Source organism: Urocitellus parryii, chromosome 2, assembly GCF_045843805.1.
Source record: "Urocitellus parryii isolate mUroPar1 chromosome 2, mUroPar1.hap1, whole genome shotgun sequence".
NCBI lineage: Eukaryota > Metazoa > Chordata > Mammalia > Rodentia > Sciuridae > Urocitellus > Urocitellus parryii.
This window is the reverse complement of record NC_135532.1, coordinates 149,180,422-149,200,221: the sequence shown is the minus strand read 5'-3', so window position 1 is coordinate 149,200,221 and position 19,800 is coordinate 149,180,422. Positions and strand designations below refer to the sequence as shown.

Here is a 19,800-nt window from a genome sequence, read left to right as displayed (position 1 = left end):
TTGAAAAGCAAAGAAAAATCTATAATTCAACAATCAGAGGCATATTCCCTTTTTTAAAAAAACACAGTTTGGATCATTCCATTTATGCTGTCATATTTCCTATATTATTCATCAGTTGTATCTGCCCATTTAATGTCTTCATATACACCCTTCCTAGTGGTTAAAAAAATACCTCTAAAACCTAAATCACTATTATTTTAAAAAAAAAGCAAACATTATCGAAACACATTTTAACTACAGCCTGCTCATAAAACAAAGCCTTTTCAGAGAGACTTTATTTTTTTCAAAAGAAAATATTTTTTGTTGTGTACAATGAATCAAAATGCATCTGCTGTCATATATACCTAATTAAAATTAATTAATTAATTTTTAAAAATCAGAAAAAGAAAATAATTTTTGTTGTTGCTATTGTTGTGGTGGTACTGGGGATTGCATCCAGAGATACCCTACAACCGATCTACATTTCCAGTACCTTTTCTCTTCTTCTATTTCTTTAGTCAGGGTCTCACAAGGTTACCAAGGCTAACCTCAAACTTGCAATCCTCCTGCCACAGCCTGGGATTATAGGAATGTGCCACCATGCCTGGCTTGAAAATAATTTTTTAAAAATATTATTTGTAAGATCTAGGAACGTAGCTCAGCGCTAGAACATTTTCCATGAGGTCCTAGGTTTGATCAACAGCAATGCAAATATATACACATTTTTTAAAGTCATTACATTTTATACATTTTAGTTTCCAGTTACCTTCCAGACTTTGGCCCTTAGTTCAGCAGGCAGTGGTCTCCCCTGAATTATATTTCTCAAAGTTTCAAGATCACAGCCTCCTGCTTCCAGAGCTTCTTCAAGATCCCGTTCCCTAAAAAACAAGTCCTATTTATTAAGATAAATTTTAATTCATATTTTTATTTTTCAATATTCATTTACAAACATGGTCTATTAAAGAAAACAATATTCAGGCTGGGGATGTGGCTCAAGCGGTAGCGCGCTCGCCTGGCATGTGTGCGGCCCGGGTTTGATCCTCAGCACCACATACAAACAAAGATGTTGTGTCCACCGAAAACTAAAAAATAAAATATTAAAAGTTCTCTCTCTCTCTCTCTCTCTAAAAAAAAAAAAAAAAAAAAAAAAAAAAAGTGCAATGAGATCATTTAAAAAAAAAAAAAAAGAAAACAATATTCTCAGCAGCCAAACTGTAATATCAAGGCATATACAGCATTCACACATTCTTTTTTCTTGAAGATGAATTTCAGATTTTATATAGTCAATCTGCTTTTATTTTGCACTTTGTTTTAGTAAGTTTAGTTATCTGTGTTACTAGATTAGAGAAAATTTTAAACTGAAGATGGTGCAAGCAGACTCACAGCATTGTGGAAACACAGTAATGTCTACTACTTACCAAAAATAATGGTAGTAGTAATGACTACTGCTTGATAAGATTTCACTATGTGCCAGGGATGGCTCTAAACATTTTATATGTGTCCCTTTTTTTAATATATATATTTTTAGTTGTGGTTGGACAAAATACCTTTATTTTATATATTTATTTTTATGTGGTGCCGAGAATTGAACCCAGTGCCTCACACATGCTAGGCAAGTGCTCTACCACTGAGCTATAACCCCAGCCCTATGTGTCCTTTTTTAATCTTCACTATGAAGAGTTAGGAGATACATCATTGGCCCCAGTTACAAATGCAAAATTTGAGGCAAAGAAGGCTTATATACATTTATAAGAAAAATGAAGTAATCATCCTATGATATAAAAAATTCACTATTCTTTCAAGTGTTTAATGTATTATAGTTATAGTTACATGTCTAATTAGTAGTAGAGCCAAGATCTAGATTTTAATGATCAGGTTCCTGAATTCATGTTCTTAACATTATACTAAATAGTGGTAAGGAGAAAACAAAATCTGTCAAGAATTAAAAACACTGCAATCTGAGACAATTTAGTACATAACTATATTGATGTCATTACTTGAACAGTGCCTGACCTATGATAAATAATAAATATCAGAGGAACAAAATGGGCTTTAGTGATATACATTAAAGCAAAACAACAGAACTATATTATCATGTAAATTATGAAGCAAACTTCAAATGATTATGTTCGGTCTACTACACTTAAGGAGAAACTATGAAATCAATTTTATTTCCAATTCTACATGGTTAAGATAATTTAAAAAGCTTTCACAAAGGTATGAATTATTATTTTTTAGCTAGAAAATAACCAATGAAATTAATTCCCTAGGCATTTTCAAAAGCTGAGGTTTCAGTCATTATTTACATTGTTTATTATACATTATATGTTAAAAATCTGTACAAATTTTTTAAAATTTCAAAACTCATCCAGATGATTTCTATCACTCTGTGAAGCAGTCTAAAAGGCAGATCATACCACTGGGATCAGAAAATCAAGTTTATATTCTAATAACATAAATTTATATAAGTTTATATTCTAATAATATAATATAATATATATATAAGTTTATATTCTAATAACATAAATTTAAGAGTATAAACTTATAAAGTGTTATTCTCTCAAGGAGTTAAATGAAAATGTTATGACTTAGGATCATAATTGACAGAAAACCACTGATGGAATGTGAAAGGTTCTTTAACAAAGTTACTACAAGCTCATATGAACAAGGTAACTAGTAATGACATAAGAAACATTTTGGTAATTATGGTCATCAAAATATTGGAAGGAAAAGGGAGGGAAAGAGATTTTAAGTCTACTGTTCAAAGTGCAGGCCTATGGTTGGTTTATAAATTCTGGGGTTTGTTAACCCAAATGTACAAGACAGCTTATTTAGACAAGCCAGGTGTAGTAGCATATGCCTGCAATCCAGGAGACTCAGTAGGTTGAGAAAAAAGGATCAAAAGTATGCCTGAATAACTTAGTGAGAACTTGTCTCAAAATAGAAAAAAGGCAGGGTGGTGGGGGTTGGAGGGATGCACTGAGAATATAGCTCAGTGGTAAAGTATCCCTGGGTTCAATATTTGATACTGGAAAAAATAAAAAACCTGAAGGACAGTATAACTGTGAAAGAAAAACTTAATGGCATCTTTGGTGAACAAATACCATTTATTTACATGGTCAAATGTGTAAATAAATGAGGAACTGAAAATACTACTTAATGAAATGAAATTATTTTACCAAATAAATGAACTAGAATGATTCCATTTTTCAGTACAAAAACCTTCTTTTGGAGGGGGAGAGGGGGGTTTACTGGGGATTGAACTTGGGGCACTCAATCACTGTGCACATTTCCAGTCCTATTTTGAATTTTATTTAGCAACAGGTTCTCCCTGAGTTGTTTAGCACCAAGCTGGGCTCATTTTCTTTTTTAAGTACTCTGGCAAATCTCTTACTATTTCAAACAACAAAACTAGTATTTAGGGGCAAAATGCTTGATCCTGAAAGCTGCTTTTAAAATCACAAAAAAATGTACGTCTCTGTTCATACAGCTTTCACTGGAGTCTATGGTGTTGTCCCCCAAGAAAACAAACTGGTCTCCAACAGTACAACCATGAGCAAGAACTGTGGAGACCAGAAAATGCTACACTGAAAGTAATAAAAGACACTTCTGACAAACCTAAAAAATTAAAAAATAACTATCTTCTGAACAAAGTAAAGGTTCAGTTTTAAGACCTTCAACATTATGAATGTATTTGTAAAAGTAGTAAAGAGCTGAAATTATGAGGTTAAATAATTCATAGAAAGATAAAGCAGAGATACAAACTCACCTGAGTGAGACCTGTCTCAAAATAAAAACAAAAAGAAGCTGGGGATATAGCTCAGTGGTGAAGCACCTCTGGGTTCAATCCCCAAAACAAAACAAAACAAAAAACCAAACAAATAAAACTAATTATACATGTTGTATTCCTAAAATTAAAAACTAAAAAAGTTACAGAAAATCTCCCACTAGGAACCTTTTTCTAAATCATTTTCTAAAAACTTCTTTTAGAAAATAGTATTCTAAAAACTTCTTTTTCCCATAATTTCAAAATTTACATAAATTGCTTGTTTGTATATACTCTCCCTGAACAGCAGATGAAAACAAGACACTGTCCACCTTATAGGATCAGTTAATGCTTAAATAAATAAATTTCTGAACACAAAACACTGAGTGCAGCACTTGACCACATAATAATTCTTCAAACCATGAATGCTATTACTCTTGTTATGACTAAACAATAGCCAACTTTTAAAACTCATTTTTATCATAATCATTCTAGAGAATTCAATATATAATATGAAATAAAAAACCAACTATAATTCCACAACTGTAAGATAAACTGTTAATATTCTGCAAATTATTTTTTAGCTCTTCATATATAACTGTGTATGTGTGTGTGTGCATACACATATATAAGCTATTTTATAAGTGTATAAAATAGTATTTTATACACTTCAGGTTTCACTTTTATCCATCAAAACAAAAACAAAATCATGAAAGATACTACCCAGAGAAACAAAATGGGAAGGAGACTTTCACTTCTCACAAGGCATCAGTCAATATACCTTGTGTATACTTATTTATTATATTTGAATGGTCTGAGTAATTTAAATATTGATGGATTTCTTTTAAACATTTACATACTTTAATTCAGCAATAACTGAGAATAAGTAAAATGATTTAGCTAGAACCATGTTCAAAGCAGTCATTTTGCTTTATTTATTTATTTATTTATTTATTTATTGGGGGGAGCATGTCAAGGATTGAACTCAAGGGTGCTCAACCGCTGAGCCGCACCCCCAGACAGGGTCTCACTGAGTTGCTTAGCACCTCACAGTTGCTAAGGGCTGGTTTTTAACTCTCAATCCTCCTGCCTCAGCCTCCTGAGCCACTGGGATTACAGGTATGCTCCACTGCACCTGGCTCAAAAGCAGTATTTTTAAAACCACAATGTCTATCCATTAAAAAAAATAATAATAATTTATTTTAATCAGATGGCATTTTAAGCAATAAATTGAAATACTGAGAAACAAGATATGGAAAAAAATTTAAAAATTAAAGACTTATCAAACAAATAGAAAAAGTCCACTATTCCCAATCACTTTTTCCCACACACACTAGGAAGGAAATTTTTAAAGCATTTATTTATAGTGGTATTTTTATTTGAGAGTTTTGCCTTTTAGTAGTTGGGAAAGGTGGCTATCTGTACTCTCTAAACTGAACAAATGTAGTAAATTTGCAAGGAGTAAGAGCAAATTTGCAAGTAGTAAGAATTCTCACCCCAAACATGTATTTCTTTCCTTAAAGCATTAAGTAACTAGAACTTAGGAAAGGATACTGTATATAATATTAAGATATTAAGGGTAGTATACACATATAGGATACTATAAACATTAAGAAAGGATATTATATGCATATATTAAGAAGGAAACAATATACTATTTTATATATTTTGATTTTAATTCTCCAATAATGAATATTAAAAGTGTAAACAAGATAAAAGAGTTCAATCAATAGTTAACAGCAAGCTGTCTTCTAAATATTACAAACATGATAAACTTGGAAGTTTAAAAATGTACAAGTATTTGACTCAATTTTTGAGCAAGGAAAACTAATTCTAGATAAAGTTAAGGGTAAAGGTGCAGGGGTGGAATGGAATGGTTAGAAGAGCTCTTACAGGGCTTCATTTATGTCTTCAATCTGTATCCCATGGCCTCACTAAGACTTTAGGCAGTCTTGACATATCCTCAGCTTCTTCATGCCTTGGTCTTTGTGTCACATTCAGGAAGCTGTAAATTCCTGGCATAAGGTTAATCTAACCAGTTCTGCCTTCTTTGTTCCTATACTTTATGAATGCAGACTTCCAGGAAATAAGAAAAAATTTATGATACTACCATGAATTCATCACCTTCTCTTCTCTTTTAGGTATCAATACTGCCTGAAATATCTCTTGAATTCATCATTTTCTTTACACCCTTTACCCAGCCACTTTACCTCAGGTCACTTTATTTTTGACTTCCTTTATTTCAAGAACTAAGGATGTCCTTTTTCTGACTTCAAAGAGAAAACACAGGCCAACAGGCTTCTCTTTCCTTTGATCTCAACCCCCCCCCACACACCAAAAAAAAACCAAACATAAACTCAGTCATTCAGACAACTGCTTTCCAATATTCACAGGAGCAAGGTGTCCTTTCCCTATTCTAAGACTAGTAACTTTAGCTGGCTCTTATCTTCCCCCCAAATTCCCTTGGAGTCATGTGCCATCAATTGTCACCTCTCTACTATTTTCCATTTCTCTTTCTCTGCAGGATTTCCTCTGAACCAATATGTTCAAGTAATACCACTATGAACAAAAACAACTACAACCAAAAAAACTCCAAACTTTCCCTTTGCATCCAGCCACCAAACCTCTGACCATCTCTTTCACAACAGAGCTTTTTGAAAGAATTCTTATGCCATCTTTTCTCCCTCATCTTATATCCACCTCCTCACTCTCCTGCCTACTCCATCATTTCTTATCCCTTTTTGACATCTACCACTCCATAGGAACCCCTCTCCCTATCATCCCCAATCTTCCATCATAATAATCAATCTAAAACACTTAAGTAGGATGTTTTCTGAAATGGAAAACAAATGTTTAATTCACAGAGCCTCAGTCTATCAACTAAACTAAGAAAACTTCACTAGTTCTAAAATTCTTAAAATCAAATCTTTTTTCTGTAATTATAAAAAAATGAAAGATTATAGTAATAGTTCAAAAGGACCACTCAGAACCTATAATATATATAATCACCCTAAACTTAAATTCAGAAATATAGAGATAACAATTAGCTGGGGAAGGAGGTGCACATCTGTAATTCTAGCAACTTAGAAGGCTGAGGCAAGAGGATTGCAAGCCAGCCTTAGCAACTTAAAGAGATCCTGTCACAAAATAAAAAATAAAAAAAAGAGGGGATATAGCACAGTGGTAAAACACACCTGGGTTCAATCTCTAATACTGAAGGAAGGAGAGAAGGAAGGGCAGACAGATGGATTCAATTGCCAATTTTTTTTTTTTTAATATGGTGTCTTACAGGTAGAGTAGAGGAAAGGGAGAAGAGGAGGAAAAGGAAAAAAGACACAGGACTAAAATGAAGCAAACTGAATTCCATTCATGTATGCTTATGTCAAGATGAACCCAACTATTATGTATGACTATAACGTACTAATAAAAGTATTTAAAAGTACAGTGTCTTGGAGTGATCAGAATCCAAGATAGATTGTTTTCTTAAAATAGAAATACAAATGGGGCTGGGATTGTGGCTCAGTGGTAGAGTACTTGCCTCGCACGTGAGAGACCCTGGGTTCGATCCTCAGCACCACATAAAAATAAATAAACAAAATATATTGTGTCAATGTATAACTAAAAAAAAATTTTTAAAAATGGATTTCTTTTATTCTATAAAAGGTGCATTACTGGGATATCAGTAATCGCCCAAAGTCTGCTACGTAAACATCTTAAATATGTTATTTCTGTTTATATTGTTCAAACCTTAGTCTGCCAACAGTATTAAATACAGCCAAGTGGGGAAAAAAATGGACATAGAAATCTTCACTGAAACTATTTCTAGTGCTAAAAAAATACAGAGTAATATAGTCTGTGATGATTATTCTCCTTGCCTGAAATATTTCCACCTTTATGTACTAGAGAGTTTTCTACACATGACCTACTCCCCTTAAAAAACTCATTTTTCTTTCCTTCCTTCTCTTTACAGTTCAACTCAATGAAAAATAGTAATTTCCAAACATCTCCACTTGCTCTCTCCTCATTCACTGAAAATCTCCACCATTCTCCTAAATTGCTCCAAGAATTCATTAGACATCAATCAGAGTCTTCGTCCTCTTTACAAAACTCTACAAAATTTTAGTTTCTTCTTAAAACCTTTTCCTTCAAGTGCTTGGGTTGTGACTCAGTAGTAGAGCATCTGCCTAGCATGTGTGAGGCACTGGGTTCGATTCTCAGCACCGCATATAAATAAATATAATAAAGGTTCATCAACAACTAAAAAATTTTAAAAACCTTTTCCTTCAGATTCTCCTCTATCTTCCTAAACCATAGTCCAAATTCTTTTCTCCCCTAACATAAACATTATTTTATTCAAATCTTCAGTAAATATGTATTGAGCACCTACTACATATACACTTGCCACTCTAAGAGGCACTGGGAATGTAGCAGTAAACAAAATGTTCACACTCTCATGTGGTTGGGATGCTAGCCAGTTATTCCAAGGTTCTAGCCCAAGTACTATTATTATATATATAATGTCACACAGAGGTGGGAGCAGGTCTTTCTGGAGTGCAGTTCACTCAGATTTGTTTAGAACGTAAACCATTGTGAGCGTGGAGATATATATATATATATATATATAAACCAGATACAAGTCTCTGACCAATTACTCAAAATTCTAAAAATGACCAATCAACTAGCTGCAAGCACTAGCAAAGTATGTGACAGTCAGTATGCAGTGGCAAGCTGCACATATAGAGTTGTGGTTTCATGGCTTAATTTGTGTCCCCCACATTTCAGGGTATTTTTTAATGCCCAGGTCATGAGACATCAAAGCTTTATCTGAACTTATTCTGCTACTACTGTTAGCACCCTGCTACAAATTACTACCATATCCAAACGCCTTAATTAGTCCCTGAATATTTTGTGACATTCTTAGAACTGAAAATAGGACAACTTTGTCACAGATTTATTTGTACAGTAGATATGGGTGAAGTCAAATCCCAGTACTATATAACTTGTTATTTTTATTTTTTATTTTTTAAATATTTTTTAGTTGGAGGTGGACACAATATCTTTATTTCATTTTTATGTGGTGCTGAGGATTAAACCCAGTGCCTCACGCATGCTAGGCGAGCACTCTACCACTGAGCCACAACCCCAGCCCCCGTAATCTGTTATTTTTAAATACCAATCTCAAACCATTAAAACTTCCTAAGTATTTCAACAAATAGTATGATAGCACATTCAGAAAAGATACTGACAACTTTTGAGAGTGTTATTTAATTGCAAAAATTTAACTCTTTTCAGAGTGTTATAACTGCAAAATACTAAATTTACCTGGATTTGTGTCAGAATCAGGTACAACTATTACAGGTATTTCATTAAGATATATTTGCCTACATGTTATTCTCCCTTTAAAAAGTTTCTAGCCTTTATTTTTGAATTATAAAAGTGATATATAAATGTTATATCCATCCCACTTCATCAGCTTTAAAAATTTAGTGAGCTTTTATTAAGATCAGATCTGCAAAAGCAGCTTTGGGACATGCCCTTATCAAATAAGATAATCCTCTCCATAATTTGTGTTTTAACCAGGATATTGTGCCAAGTAAAGATGGTAAGAAATTTGGTCCTCTTAGTTTGGCAAACCAAACATGAGAGCTTCAGTACTTCATCACTGTAGCAAGATGACTATTGTACCATAACAATTGTAAATTAATAACAAAGGGTACAGATGCTTTAAGTTTTTTTCATAGACTTATTTTTTTACCCAAAACCATATAGGTCAAACTGTGGGAATGGCATCAATAGTGTCCCTTCCTCTGCTAAGAAAAAACTCAGGAAATATTGTCTAAGTTTTTTTAAAAAAAAAAAAACAGACAAACAGCAAAATAAAAGGTTTGTCAAAACTACATGTACAATTGTACAGTGGATCTGCTGTAATACTTTGCCTACAAAATTGAAAAATAATTTCTCCACTAAGAAGCAGTTAACCTCAGAGTACTCGAAATCCTTGCTTCTTTCATGCTTTCTCAGGATAAAATTTCTCAACACTGTGTATTCCCATATTATGAACAGACTGTACAGCACTTTCTTTTTTTCTTCTCTTATACCAGGGATTGAACCAAGGGGCACTTAACCACTGAGCCACATCCCCAGCTCTATTTGTATTTTATTTTGAAACAAGGTCTTGCTAAATTGCTTAGGGCCTTGCTAAAGCTAGCCTCAAACTTGTGACCCTCCTGTCTCAGCCTCCAGAGCCTCTGGGATTATAGGTGTGTGCCACTGAACCTGGCACATTGCAGCACTTTAAAAGCACAAAGAAATTTATCCGTTTTTTTTTTTTTAATGTTTTTCCACCAAGACAGTTTATTTGGAAACTAAAAATGGAGTATATCCTTGCCTAAAACAAAGAATGAGATAAAAACAGCAAAAATTGGACAGAAATATTACCTATGTCAGTTACAAATTTCCACTTTGTTCAAAGTATAATAATATTAAAAAAACTCACCAATATTCCTCTTCTTGAAATCATCCTTTTGAAAAACAAAGGAACAAATGAAGTGACAATGCTTTACAATATCTGGGCAATTCTTTCCAAAAGTACTTTTCCAATGGGAATCGTAATTTGACAAAGAAATACATACTGGGTTTTTTTTTTTTTTAAACCTGGGCTCCAACCATCAATGAAAATTAATTTGATATAAAAGGACCTCACTGACTTTCTTATTGGTAGCTAAATCTAAACTAATATAACAAATAAAGCACAAGAGTTTCTGTTTCTCAATTATCCACTGATATATGAGATGGATACAACATTCTATATGTCACTTTTATAATACAAAACAAAGGCTAGAAACTTTTTAAAGAGGGAAATAACACAGGAATTATTTTTTATACATTTTTTTAGTTGTAGATGAACACAATACCTTTATTTTGCTTATTTATTTATTTATTTTTATGTGGTGCTGAGGATTGAACCCAGTGCCTCACACATGTAAGGCAAGTACTCTACCACTGAGCCACAACCCTAGCCCCACAGGAATTATTTTTAAAGGAAATTTTAAATTTGTCCAATATCACTAGATAAAAACAACAGAAAAATTACTGAGCTAAAGTAATCTAAAAAGTATAATTGTTTACATGTTCTACATATTACTCTCAAGTCAAAATAAACTAATTTTATTTTAATATATAATAAACACACAACATAATAACATTGTTATATATTACACATAAATATGTCTGTCAATATATTATATTAAATAAATATATTTTCTAGATGAAGTATACAACCATCACATCTGAAGATTAAAAAAAACTAATTTACGTAATTCCTGGCAAGGATATAACATAGTATTATCAAAATAAAAGTGAGAAAAAGGTATAGTATACAATGCTATTGTATCCCGCCATGAGTCATCAGTCATCCGTTCTCATGGATGCAAGAATATCAATGAGCTACCAGCTCATACATATCCTTATAGCCTCTAGACACCACAGATACACTCAACAACGCACAGTTTTTTAAAATATTTTTTTAGTTGTTGATAGACCTTTATTTATTTATATATGGTGCTGAGAATTGAACCCAATGCCTCACATATGCCAGGCAAGTGCGCTACTGGTGAGCCAAAGTCTCAGCCCCCAACATTTTTAATAGTGTTTTCCAAAACACATGATTGAACATATGATTAACATATTTTTACTTGGGCTTTCTCTAAGTGTTTGTTAATGTGAAATACACAAGATATATGAAATCAACTTTAGAAACAGTACAGGGCTTAGAGGAAGGAGACATAAACTTAAGCATCAAATTTTCCACTAATTAGATCTGTCATATGACCATTCTAAGTCTGATATTTAATTTTCCAATAAGGCACTAACCATAATTCCTAACTTAACTTTCTCATTGAGTGGCTGTAAAATCCAAATGAGACAATATATATAAGCATTATATATAAGGGTTAGGTTCTGTATAAAAGTACAGTGTTTGCTTATGTTTCCTTGCTAAAGTTATACTGTAACAACTGGTTTATGTAATAACTACTTTAAATAAGAAAAGAAATATACAGGACAACACTTCCACCTAACCATAAAATGCTAAGTCAGCTAAAGGACATGAAAAAGCTAACCTTCAAGAAAAGGGATGAAGACCTGAAATAAATGATTTATAATTAGTATTTTCTTTGTTTGGGTTAAAAGGAGCAGGCAGACCCTTAAAAACTAACATATAATCTATTTTTAGCAAAGAGTTTCTTTTTAAATTTTTTTTAGCTGTCAATGAACCTTTATTTTATTTATTTATATGCAGTGCTGAGAATGGAACCCAGTGCCTCACACATGCCACACAAGTGCTCTACCACTGAGCCAGAACCCCAGCCCCAAACACTTTTTTAAGTGACTTTTATTTATTGCTTTTTTTTGCACAAGAAATAATTTGATCTTATTATCAAATTGCTTTCTATTTGTCTCAATATTAAATAAGTAATTCAAACACTGCCTCTTTACAAACTGTGTACTAAAATCCTATTCTACTTTGCTAGAGCATGTAATTTCCAAAAGCACTGGTATTTAGATATCTTCTGTAGCTACCTTCAAATATCATTCTCAGTGATAAAATGATGAAAAAAATCTAAGTGTACAAACAAAGCAATAAGATGCAGAGTTCTGGTTTTAAAACTGTTTCAATTTTTTTTCTAAAACCTTACACAGCAGTTTGAACATAACCATTCAGTGAATGTTTGCTGAGCTATGAATGCTTTGCAAACTATTTTGCTTTTTGATACATAAGAAAGGGCATTGTCTTAAAGTAAAATTCACACTTCAGCATTATACAGAAGTGCTCTGTCAAGCATATTTTATCAATTCTGTTCAGAAGACTCCTAGTCATAAATTGGATGTCTATTGCAGTGCTCTAGAATTATCTGAATTGCCTCACTAACTTAGTAGGAAATGCACTTGCCCCCTTTCTGCAGTAGGTACATAAAGATAAAAATGAATTAACTTAAATTCATTTCTTTAATATTCAAAAATCAATGACTAATCCTAACTTGTGAATCATTAAAACATCAATATGAAACAAAATCAGAAGTGACTATTTAAGAAGCACCTCTAAAAACTGTAAAATCTGAATTTATTTAGAATTTAAAATAAATCATATAAACAAGTCATCTTCAATTCTCATCTCTGCACGCCCTCTAATTACATGTTACAAAGTCAAACAGCATCACCAACCCCTAATTTAATAAATAATAAGTATATTTTTTCTTCTTTTCCCTTTTTTTGGATTATTTTTCTTATTGTTTGTCTTCAGATCAGGTTCTGCTACACTGCCCCAGCTGCTGGCCTGGAAGTCCTGGGCTTAAGTGATCCTCCTGCCTCAGCCTCCCAAGTAGCCAGGATTATAGGCTTGCACCACTGCACCCTGCTTTCCTTCATTGTTTCCGTAAGATAATACCCAGCTTTAACAAGCTGTCAATGTTTTTAAACAAAGGATTCCTTTCTGTTTCATATTAAATGTATTTCTTTATTGACTATATTATGTCTAAAATTGCAATCACCCAGTCCTTAAGTGATATTTTAAATCTTTCCTCACATTTTTTTTTTTTTTAGAGAGAGTGAGAGAGGAGAGAGAGAGAGAGAATTTTTAATATTTATTTTTTAGTTCTCGGCGGACACAACATCTTTGTTGGTATGTGGTGCTGAGGATCGAACCCGGGCCGCACGCATGCCAGGCGAGCGCGCTACCGCTTGAGCCACATCCCCAGCCCCTCTTTCCTCACATTTTAATACTTATAAAGCAGGGCGCACTGAGAGTACCATTTACAGAGTGCACAAAACTTTAAAAGAAGTTATACTCTTAAAACAATCCTATTCACATCTCAAATTAACAACTGAAGCTTCTTTATAGAACTAATCCTTCAATTTTAAAAAAAGTTTAGCAATAATTTAACATTAAAACAGAACTATGAATTAAAAGTGAATATTGAGTAAACTGTTTAAGTTAAAGAAGTTCAGAATATCAAGTTATGTAATTAAAATCTCTATGCTATCAAACAGTTTACTCTTTGTTTTATGAAGTGTTTTTAACTGTCATATTTTTATTTTAGCTTTGTCAGATGGAAAGTTTTCAAAAATGTATCTTATCACCTAACCCAAACTCATCTTAATGATAGGGCTATTTAGCTACAAATATAAGTGTGTAATAATAATATCTATCAAAAATTTTCTAAATTATGGCTTAAGATTATTTTTTAATATTTATTTTTTAGGTGTAGATAATATCTATCAAAAATTTTCTAAATTATGGCTTAAGATTATTTTTTAATATTTATTTTTTAGGTGTAGATGGACACAACACAATGCCTTTATTTTTATGTGGTGCTGAGGATCAAACCCGGGTCCTGCCCATGCTAGACAAGCGCACTACCTCTGAGCCACAATCCCAGCCCCATGACTTAAGATTATTTTAAGGAAATATTTCAAGCAGACAGACTCAGGAAATGAGAACATATGTTCAAATCAAGGCTGGTCTCTTTAATACTAAGAAAAATATTACTAATCTCTGAATTGTAACAATTTTTACCAGTTTGGTTTTATAAATCTAGATTCTCTTAACTTATTTTAATTTTTAAAATTAAATTTAAATTTCAAACTAACTGTAAACCCTTTTAAAAGGATTTCACCATACTCTTGGAGTTTACATGGCTGGAGTTGCAGAAAGCTAAAGAGCTTAGGCAGTTTCTGATCACCTAGGCTTTCCACAGGAAATGAGCATTATACCTGCAGACAATCAGACAATTCACAAAACCAGTGAAGTCAGGAAATTCATATGAAATGACAGCTTGATATGCTACTACATGAGTACACAAAAATCTGCATTCATTCATGATACATTCATTTAACATTTATTGAATCACCTGCCATCAGTCTCTGCCTTGAAAGGTTCACATCTAAAGAGCAATGACAAGTCATGTATTTAGATAAATTACAGTATTACATGTCAGGTGATATAAATTCCTCTGACCTACTCATGCTGAGATACACATCATTCAGTACCTTGCTAAGTAACATGTGATATTTGAACTAGCAGAATTAGTATAACCAGAAGCTAGTCAGAAATATAGCATCTCAGGTCCCAGTCAAAATTTACTGAATCAGAATGTGCATTTTAATAATCCCCTCAGGTAATTCGTTGTACATTTAAATTTGGGGAAGCAGTAATTTAGAATGTAACTGAAAAATCAGTAAATAAGTAATATCAGAGAGTTCATGTACTTTTAGGAACTTCAAGCCCCATCGTGAACCTCTTAAAAAACTATACACAATTTTAACAAGTTCCACTATCTAGTTTCATAGATTAGGAACAAATTGTAAGATACCAATGATAAGGAAGAAAACAGGGAAACCTTACAAAAAGAAGTTTCAAGCATAATGACTATGCTATGTGAAGGTCATTTAAATAGCAACAATCTGCCATATTTTCCTAAAAAGAGAACTGAAGGTCTTATTGTATTACAGTAGCCCAAGAATAATTGATGTTCTCAAATGTGCCTTCTCTAACTAGATCGGAAATTCCTTGAGGACCAGAACCTAGTTTTATTATTACACACTTTTATTTGTAGCTGAATAGCCCTATCATTAAGATGAGTTTGGGTTAGGTGATAAGATACATTTTTTAAAAACTTTCCATCTGACAAAGTTAAAATAAAAACATGACAGTTAAAAACATTTACTCTTCATAAAACAAAGAGTAAACTGTTCCCACTCTATAACAACCCATTCACAATCACTCTAAAAGAAGAGGTTGTACGGAACTTGTGACTCCCAATCCCAAGGTGTTTCCTGACTATTTAAGTCCACATCTGGGGGACTGGTAAAGGGAGAAAAAAAAAAAAGACAGATTAGAGGGGAATGAAGGTAAAATAGAAATTATAGATCATCATCCCAGGGATCTCCCTTTCATGAAAATAAAATAAGTAAAAAGGAGAAACCACACAAAAAATACACTACCTCTAGAAGAGTATAAACGCTACGGGTAGAAATCATTCACTCCAGATCCCTTGTCTAGAACCAGACACATGCTCACAATTCTAACATAAGAACTGCCCTAAAAAGCTTTAACTCCAGAAACATTTCCTCTCATGACCCTCAACATGAAGCTCACTGAAGCCAATTTATCATACAGTCCACTCTTCCAAAACAGCAAACTTCAGGCAATAACCAGCTAGGTCACTTTCCGAAAAAGTTTTGCAACATCTATATCACTGATTTGTTAAAGGTTCCTATACCTAGATAAAAACTTCCTCACTATTTTTCCAGACCTATTTTTCTATAATTTCTCTTCAGCCATTTGGTTTTAGATACTAATCTTGAAAAAAAAGTCACTGTCCTGTCTATACCCTTGTTGTTGTTACTCCAGAGACCTTTCCCATGTTTCTTTTTAAAAAAATATTTTTTAGTTGTAAGATGGACACAATACCTTTATTTTACTTGCTTGTTTTTATGTGGTGCTGGGGATCAAACCAGTGCCTCACTCATGCTAAGCAAGCTCTCTACCACTAGCCACAACTCCAGCCCCTCCCATTTTAATCTGAATTTGTACTACCCAATATTTTAGCTACTAGCCACCTGTAAACATTTATCATTTGAAGTGTAGCTAGACCAAATTGAGATGTAGACTAAATGCAAATTGTACATTGGATTTTGAAGGCTTAGATAAAAATAAAAGATGCAAAAATTGTTTTTTAACAATGATTGTATGTTGAAATAACATGTTGATGTATTCGACTAAACAAAATAGATTATTAAAGCTAATTTCCACTGTTTATTTTTAGTCTTTAATGAGACTAACAGAAAAATTCTAAATTACATGTGTGGTTCACATTATATTTCTTTTGGACAGAGTTCTTGTAAATCCCACTCATTCTCCAAAGTCTGATTCAAAAACCACTGCTTCCATGAAGCTTTCCCCCATGACTCCAAGAAGTGTTTTTTGCCCCCTCTTTTATTAACACGCCCAAAGAATGAGATTAATTTTACCTTGTTATTTAGTGTGCCTGTCACAGTTCCCCAACTCTAACATAAGCAAACTAAACAAAGAAGCTATATTTAGGTCAAGTTTTCCTCCTAAACCTTGTAGAGAATACAAGTACAAAGGGAATGCTTGATGTCTGCTAATGGAAAGTTGAATTTCTCAATTACCACATTGTTTATTTCTTTTAACTATTTCCATTTCTTCCCTGGGATTTAAGATGTCTGTCAATGTTTTCTATAGCTTTTAGGTACAGAGAATGTCAGTGGGATGTACAATTATAAACAAGAAAACCCAAAAATAATATGTGTGATCAACACATTTAGATCAACTGTAAAAATTACACAAGCCTCTAAGTGTTCCTTTAAAGAAAATTATGCTAGGGAGCACTGTACTGAGAATAGCAACTATTTCAAAAGTAGGAGAGTTTCCCAAAGATTAAGGACACTGGGTGAGTAATGCCTACCAAGCATTACTGGAGGTCCTTCCCAAAGCCATAGCTATAAATCAGGTAAGCATGCAAAGGGTTGGGAGCAGCGAGAATAAAGTCCCATGGGGATCCAAAGATATGAAATCAAGAGAGAGAGAGAGAGAGAGAGAGAGAGAGAGAGAGAGAGAGAGAAATGGCACAAACTGTTGGAAGACGAATCGAGATTAAAAAAAAAACGGAAGATAAAAATTATTTTAAGTGTGGGGAAGAAATCTTTTCTGGGAGTCTCTCTCAACCTCTGAACCCCTAGGCAAAGGTCGTGTTGGTAATTTCAAAAGGGCTTTTCTCCAACTGGTATTCGAGTACCTTAGATTTTATCCAAGAAACTTCCTTCTTAACCTGCCTACTCCAACTCCTGCAGCCAGAGACACTGGCCAAATCTAGCCTGAAGCCTCCCTCTCCAGCACATTTTGGAGGCCGGGGACTAAGTAGGGACCAGACTGAGGCCGAGCAACTGGACGACACACCCCCCGAGTCTGGACCCAGCCCCTAGAGCAGGACCCGGCAGCGAGAGGGGAGCCGACAGGCAGAGGGGGCGGGGCAGGGCACCAGACTTCGCCAGAACGGGTCTTTTTTGTTCCGTGCCGGCACCACCCGGTGCCTTAGGGACAAGCAGGTTGGTGAGAAGAAAGAATAAGGAGCCAGTGAGAAGCAGTCCTGAGCTCTCACTCACCAGCCGTCGCCGCTCAACGTAGGCAGTGGCTGGACCTCTTCTCCTTCCGCCATTGCTGTTGACGTCCACGTCACTTTGCCGAAAAGTGGACCTGGCGCAGAGACAGACTCTAAGACCCAACGTCGTAAAAGGTCTTCGGAAGTCCGGAACTGAGCTTCTCCGGAGCGAAAGAAAGAGGGAGGAGGCAAGGGGAAGGTAGAACGTAACGTCAGGACGTCCCGAGGGCGAAACGCAGCGTCAAGTGCTGTAGGGTGGAGACTAGGTGAAGGCAGCTACACCAAAAACTACAGGTCCCAGGATGCCACGCGGCCGGACGAACAGAGTGGGCGGGGCCTCGTAGGGACGCTCGTCGCGCTAGGCGGCCAGTAAGTGTCCAGCGTCCCTGCGTGGCGTCCAGTTAGCTTCTTCACTCCAACTTGGCGTCGAACTTAAAGAGTTGGTAGTCCTGACTAGTGGAGAGAGGAGGGGAAGTGAGGATTCACACAGGGAATGTGGGCGTAAAAGCAGACCCACGTTGCAGTAATTTACTCTCTAACAACTACATTTGAGGGAAAAGTAGGATGTAAGAAAAAAGCACCCCACCCCTATTTGTGGGACCCGGTCAAAACTACAAACGGAGGTCTGCATACTTTAAATATTTAAAAGTTATTAAAACAAGCTAAATAGTAAGGAGAATACGTCCTGCCTTAAAAATATCTTCTAACAGCTTGGAAGTTCAAGTCCAACTTTAGAATTCTGGAACTGTAATTCCTTATAGGGACAGAGAAAAAGACCTTTCCTTTTCCACCCCATGTCCGCTTTACTTGGGCTTCCACGTGTAAGCTCCGCCCACACTACCGGTCCTACCCAACCCTTGCTCCGCTACCTTGGACACCGTAGGGGGCCCTAAGACGGGCGCACACACCAAAGGACAAACCAAGAAATGTTTTTGTAAGCCCTGGAAACAATGATGAGTAGAACTGCATGTAACAACATGGATAAGTTGATTTGTCAATTCAATAAATTTACTGACTGACTACCATACATTAATAAAACAACAAAAATTAAATCCTAGTCTTCACTTTGAAAAACAAATGGACACAACAGGTTACAGAAGGATGGTGTCATTCATATTTGGTGCTAAAAACAAGACCATAGGGGCTGGGATTGTGGCTCAGTGGTAGAGTGCTAGCCTGACAAGTATGAGGCACTAGGTTCTCTCCTCGGCACCATATAAAAATAAATAAATAAAATGAAGGTATTGTGTCCTACTATATATATATATTTTTTTTTACACACCCAAGACCATATATTATAGATGTATATGTGCTTTTAAAAATGAAGGGGATGATATATAGGAAAATGAGAATGTTAGTTATTTTTGAAGTGAGGAGGAAATAACTTTAAGTAATTTTTTCTTTTTTTTTTTTTTTTTTTTTTTGAGAGATGGAGTCTGCCTATGTTACCCAGGCTGACCTTCACTCCAGGCAGGTATAAAACTCCTGGGCTCAAGTGACCCTCCTGCTTCTGCCTCCCAAGTACCTAGAATTATAGGTGCCCACCACCATGCTCAGCTTAAATTTTTAATGTATTTCTTAAAAGCTGAGAAGTGACTACATAGATGTTCGGTATCCCTCGTATAATTTATATTTCACAATCTAAAATGTTTTATAATTTAAAAATCTATTTGATTTAAGTAAACACAAAATAGTACAGCTAGTTCATTTATAACCAAAAATGTGTTCCCTCTGTTTCCAAAAGGCACATCATACAGAGCTGCAAGTTATTGCATTCACTCCAAGCCCCAGATCCCTGAGTGATCCTTCATTGGGGAAAATTCCTTTTAACACAAAATGAGAATTTAGATGCATATTATAAAAAAAATAAGAGGT

General features: G+C 34.5%; 1 protein-coding gene across 1 annotated transcript in view; it reads right to left on the bottom strand.

Annotated features, from left to right (window-relative positions):
* Tbc1d23 (TBC1 domain family member 23) overlaps positions 1–18,154 on the bottom strand; it is a 59,283-nt gene extending 41,129 nt beyond the window's left edge. The window contains exons 1-2 of the mRNA XM_026402433.2: positions 17,930–18,154; positions 746–857 (exon numbers count right to left, since the gene is read on the bottom strand). Coding sequence (XP_026258218.2) covers positions 746–857; positions 17,930–17,982 — 165 coding nt within the window. The 5' untranslated portion in view covers positions 17,983–18,154. The remainder of the gene's footprint in view (positions 1–745; positions 858–17,929) is intronic.
* Positions 18,155–19,800: the final 1,646 nt, after the last annotated feature.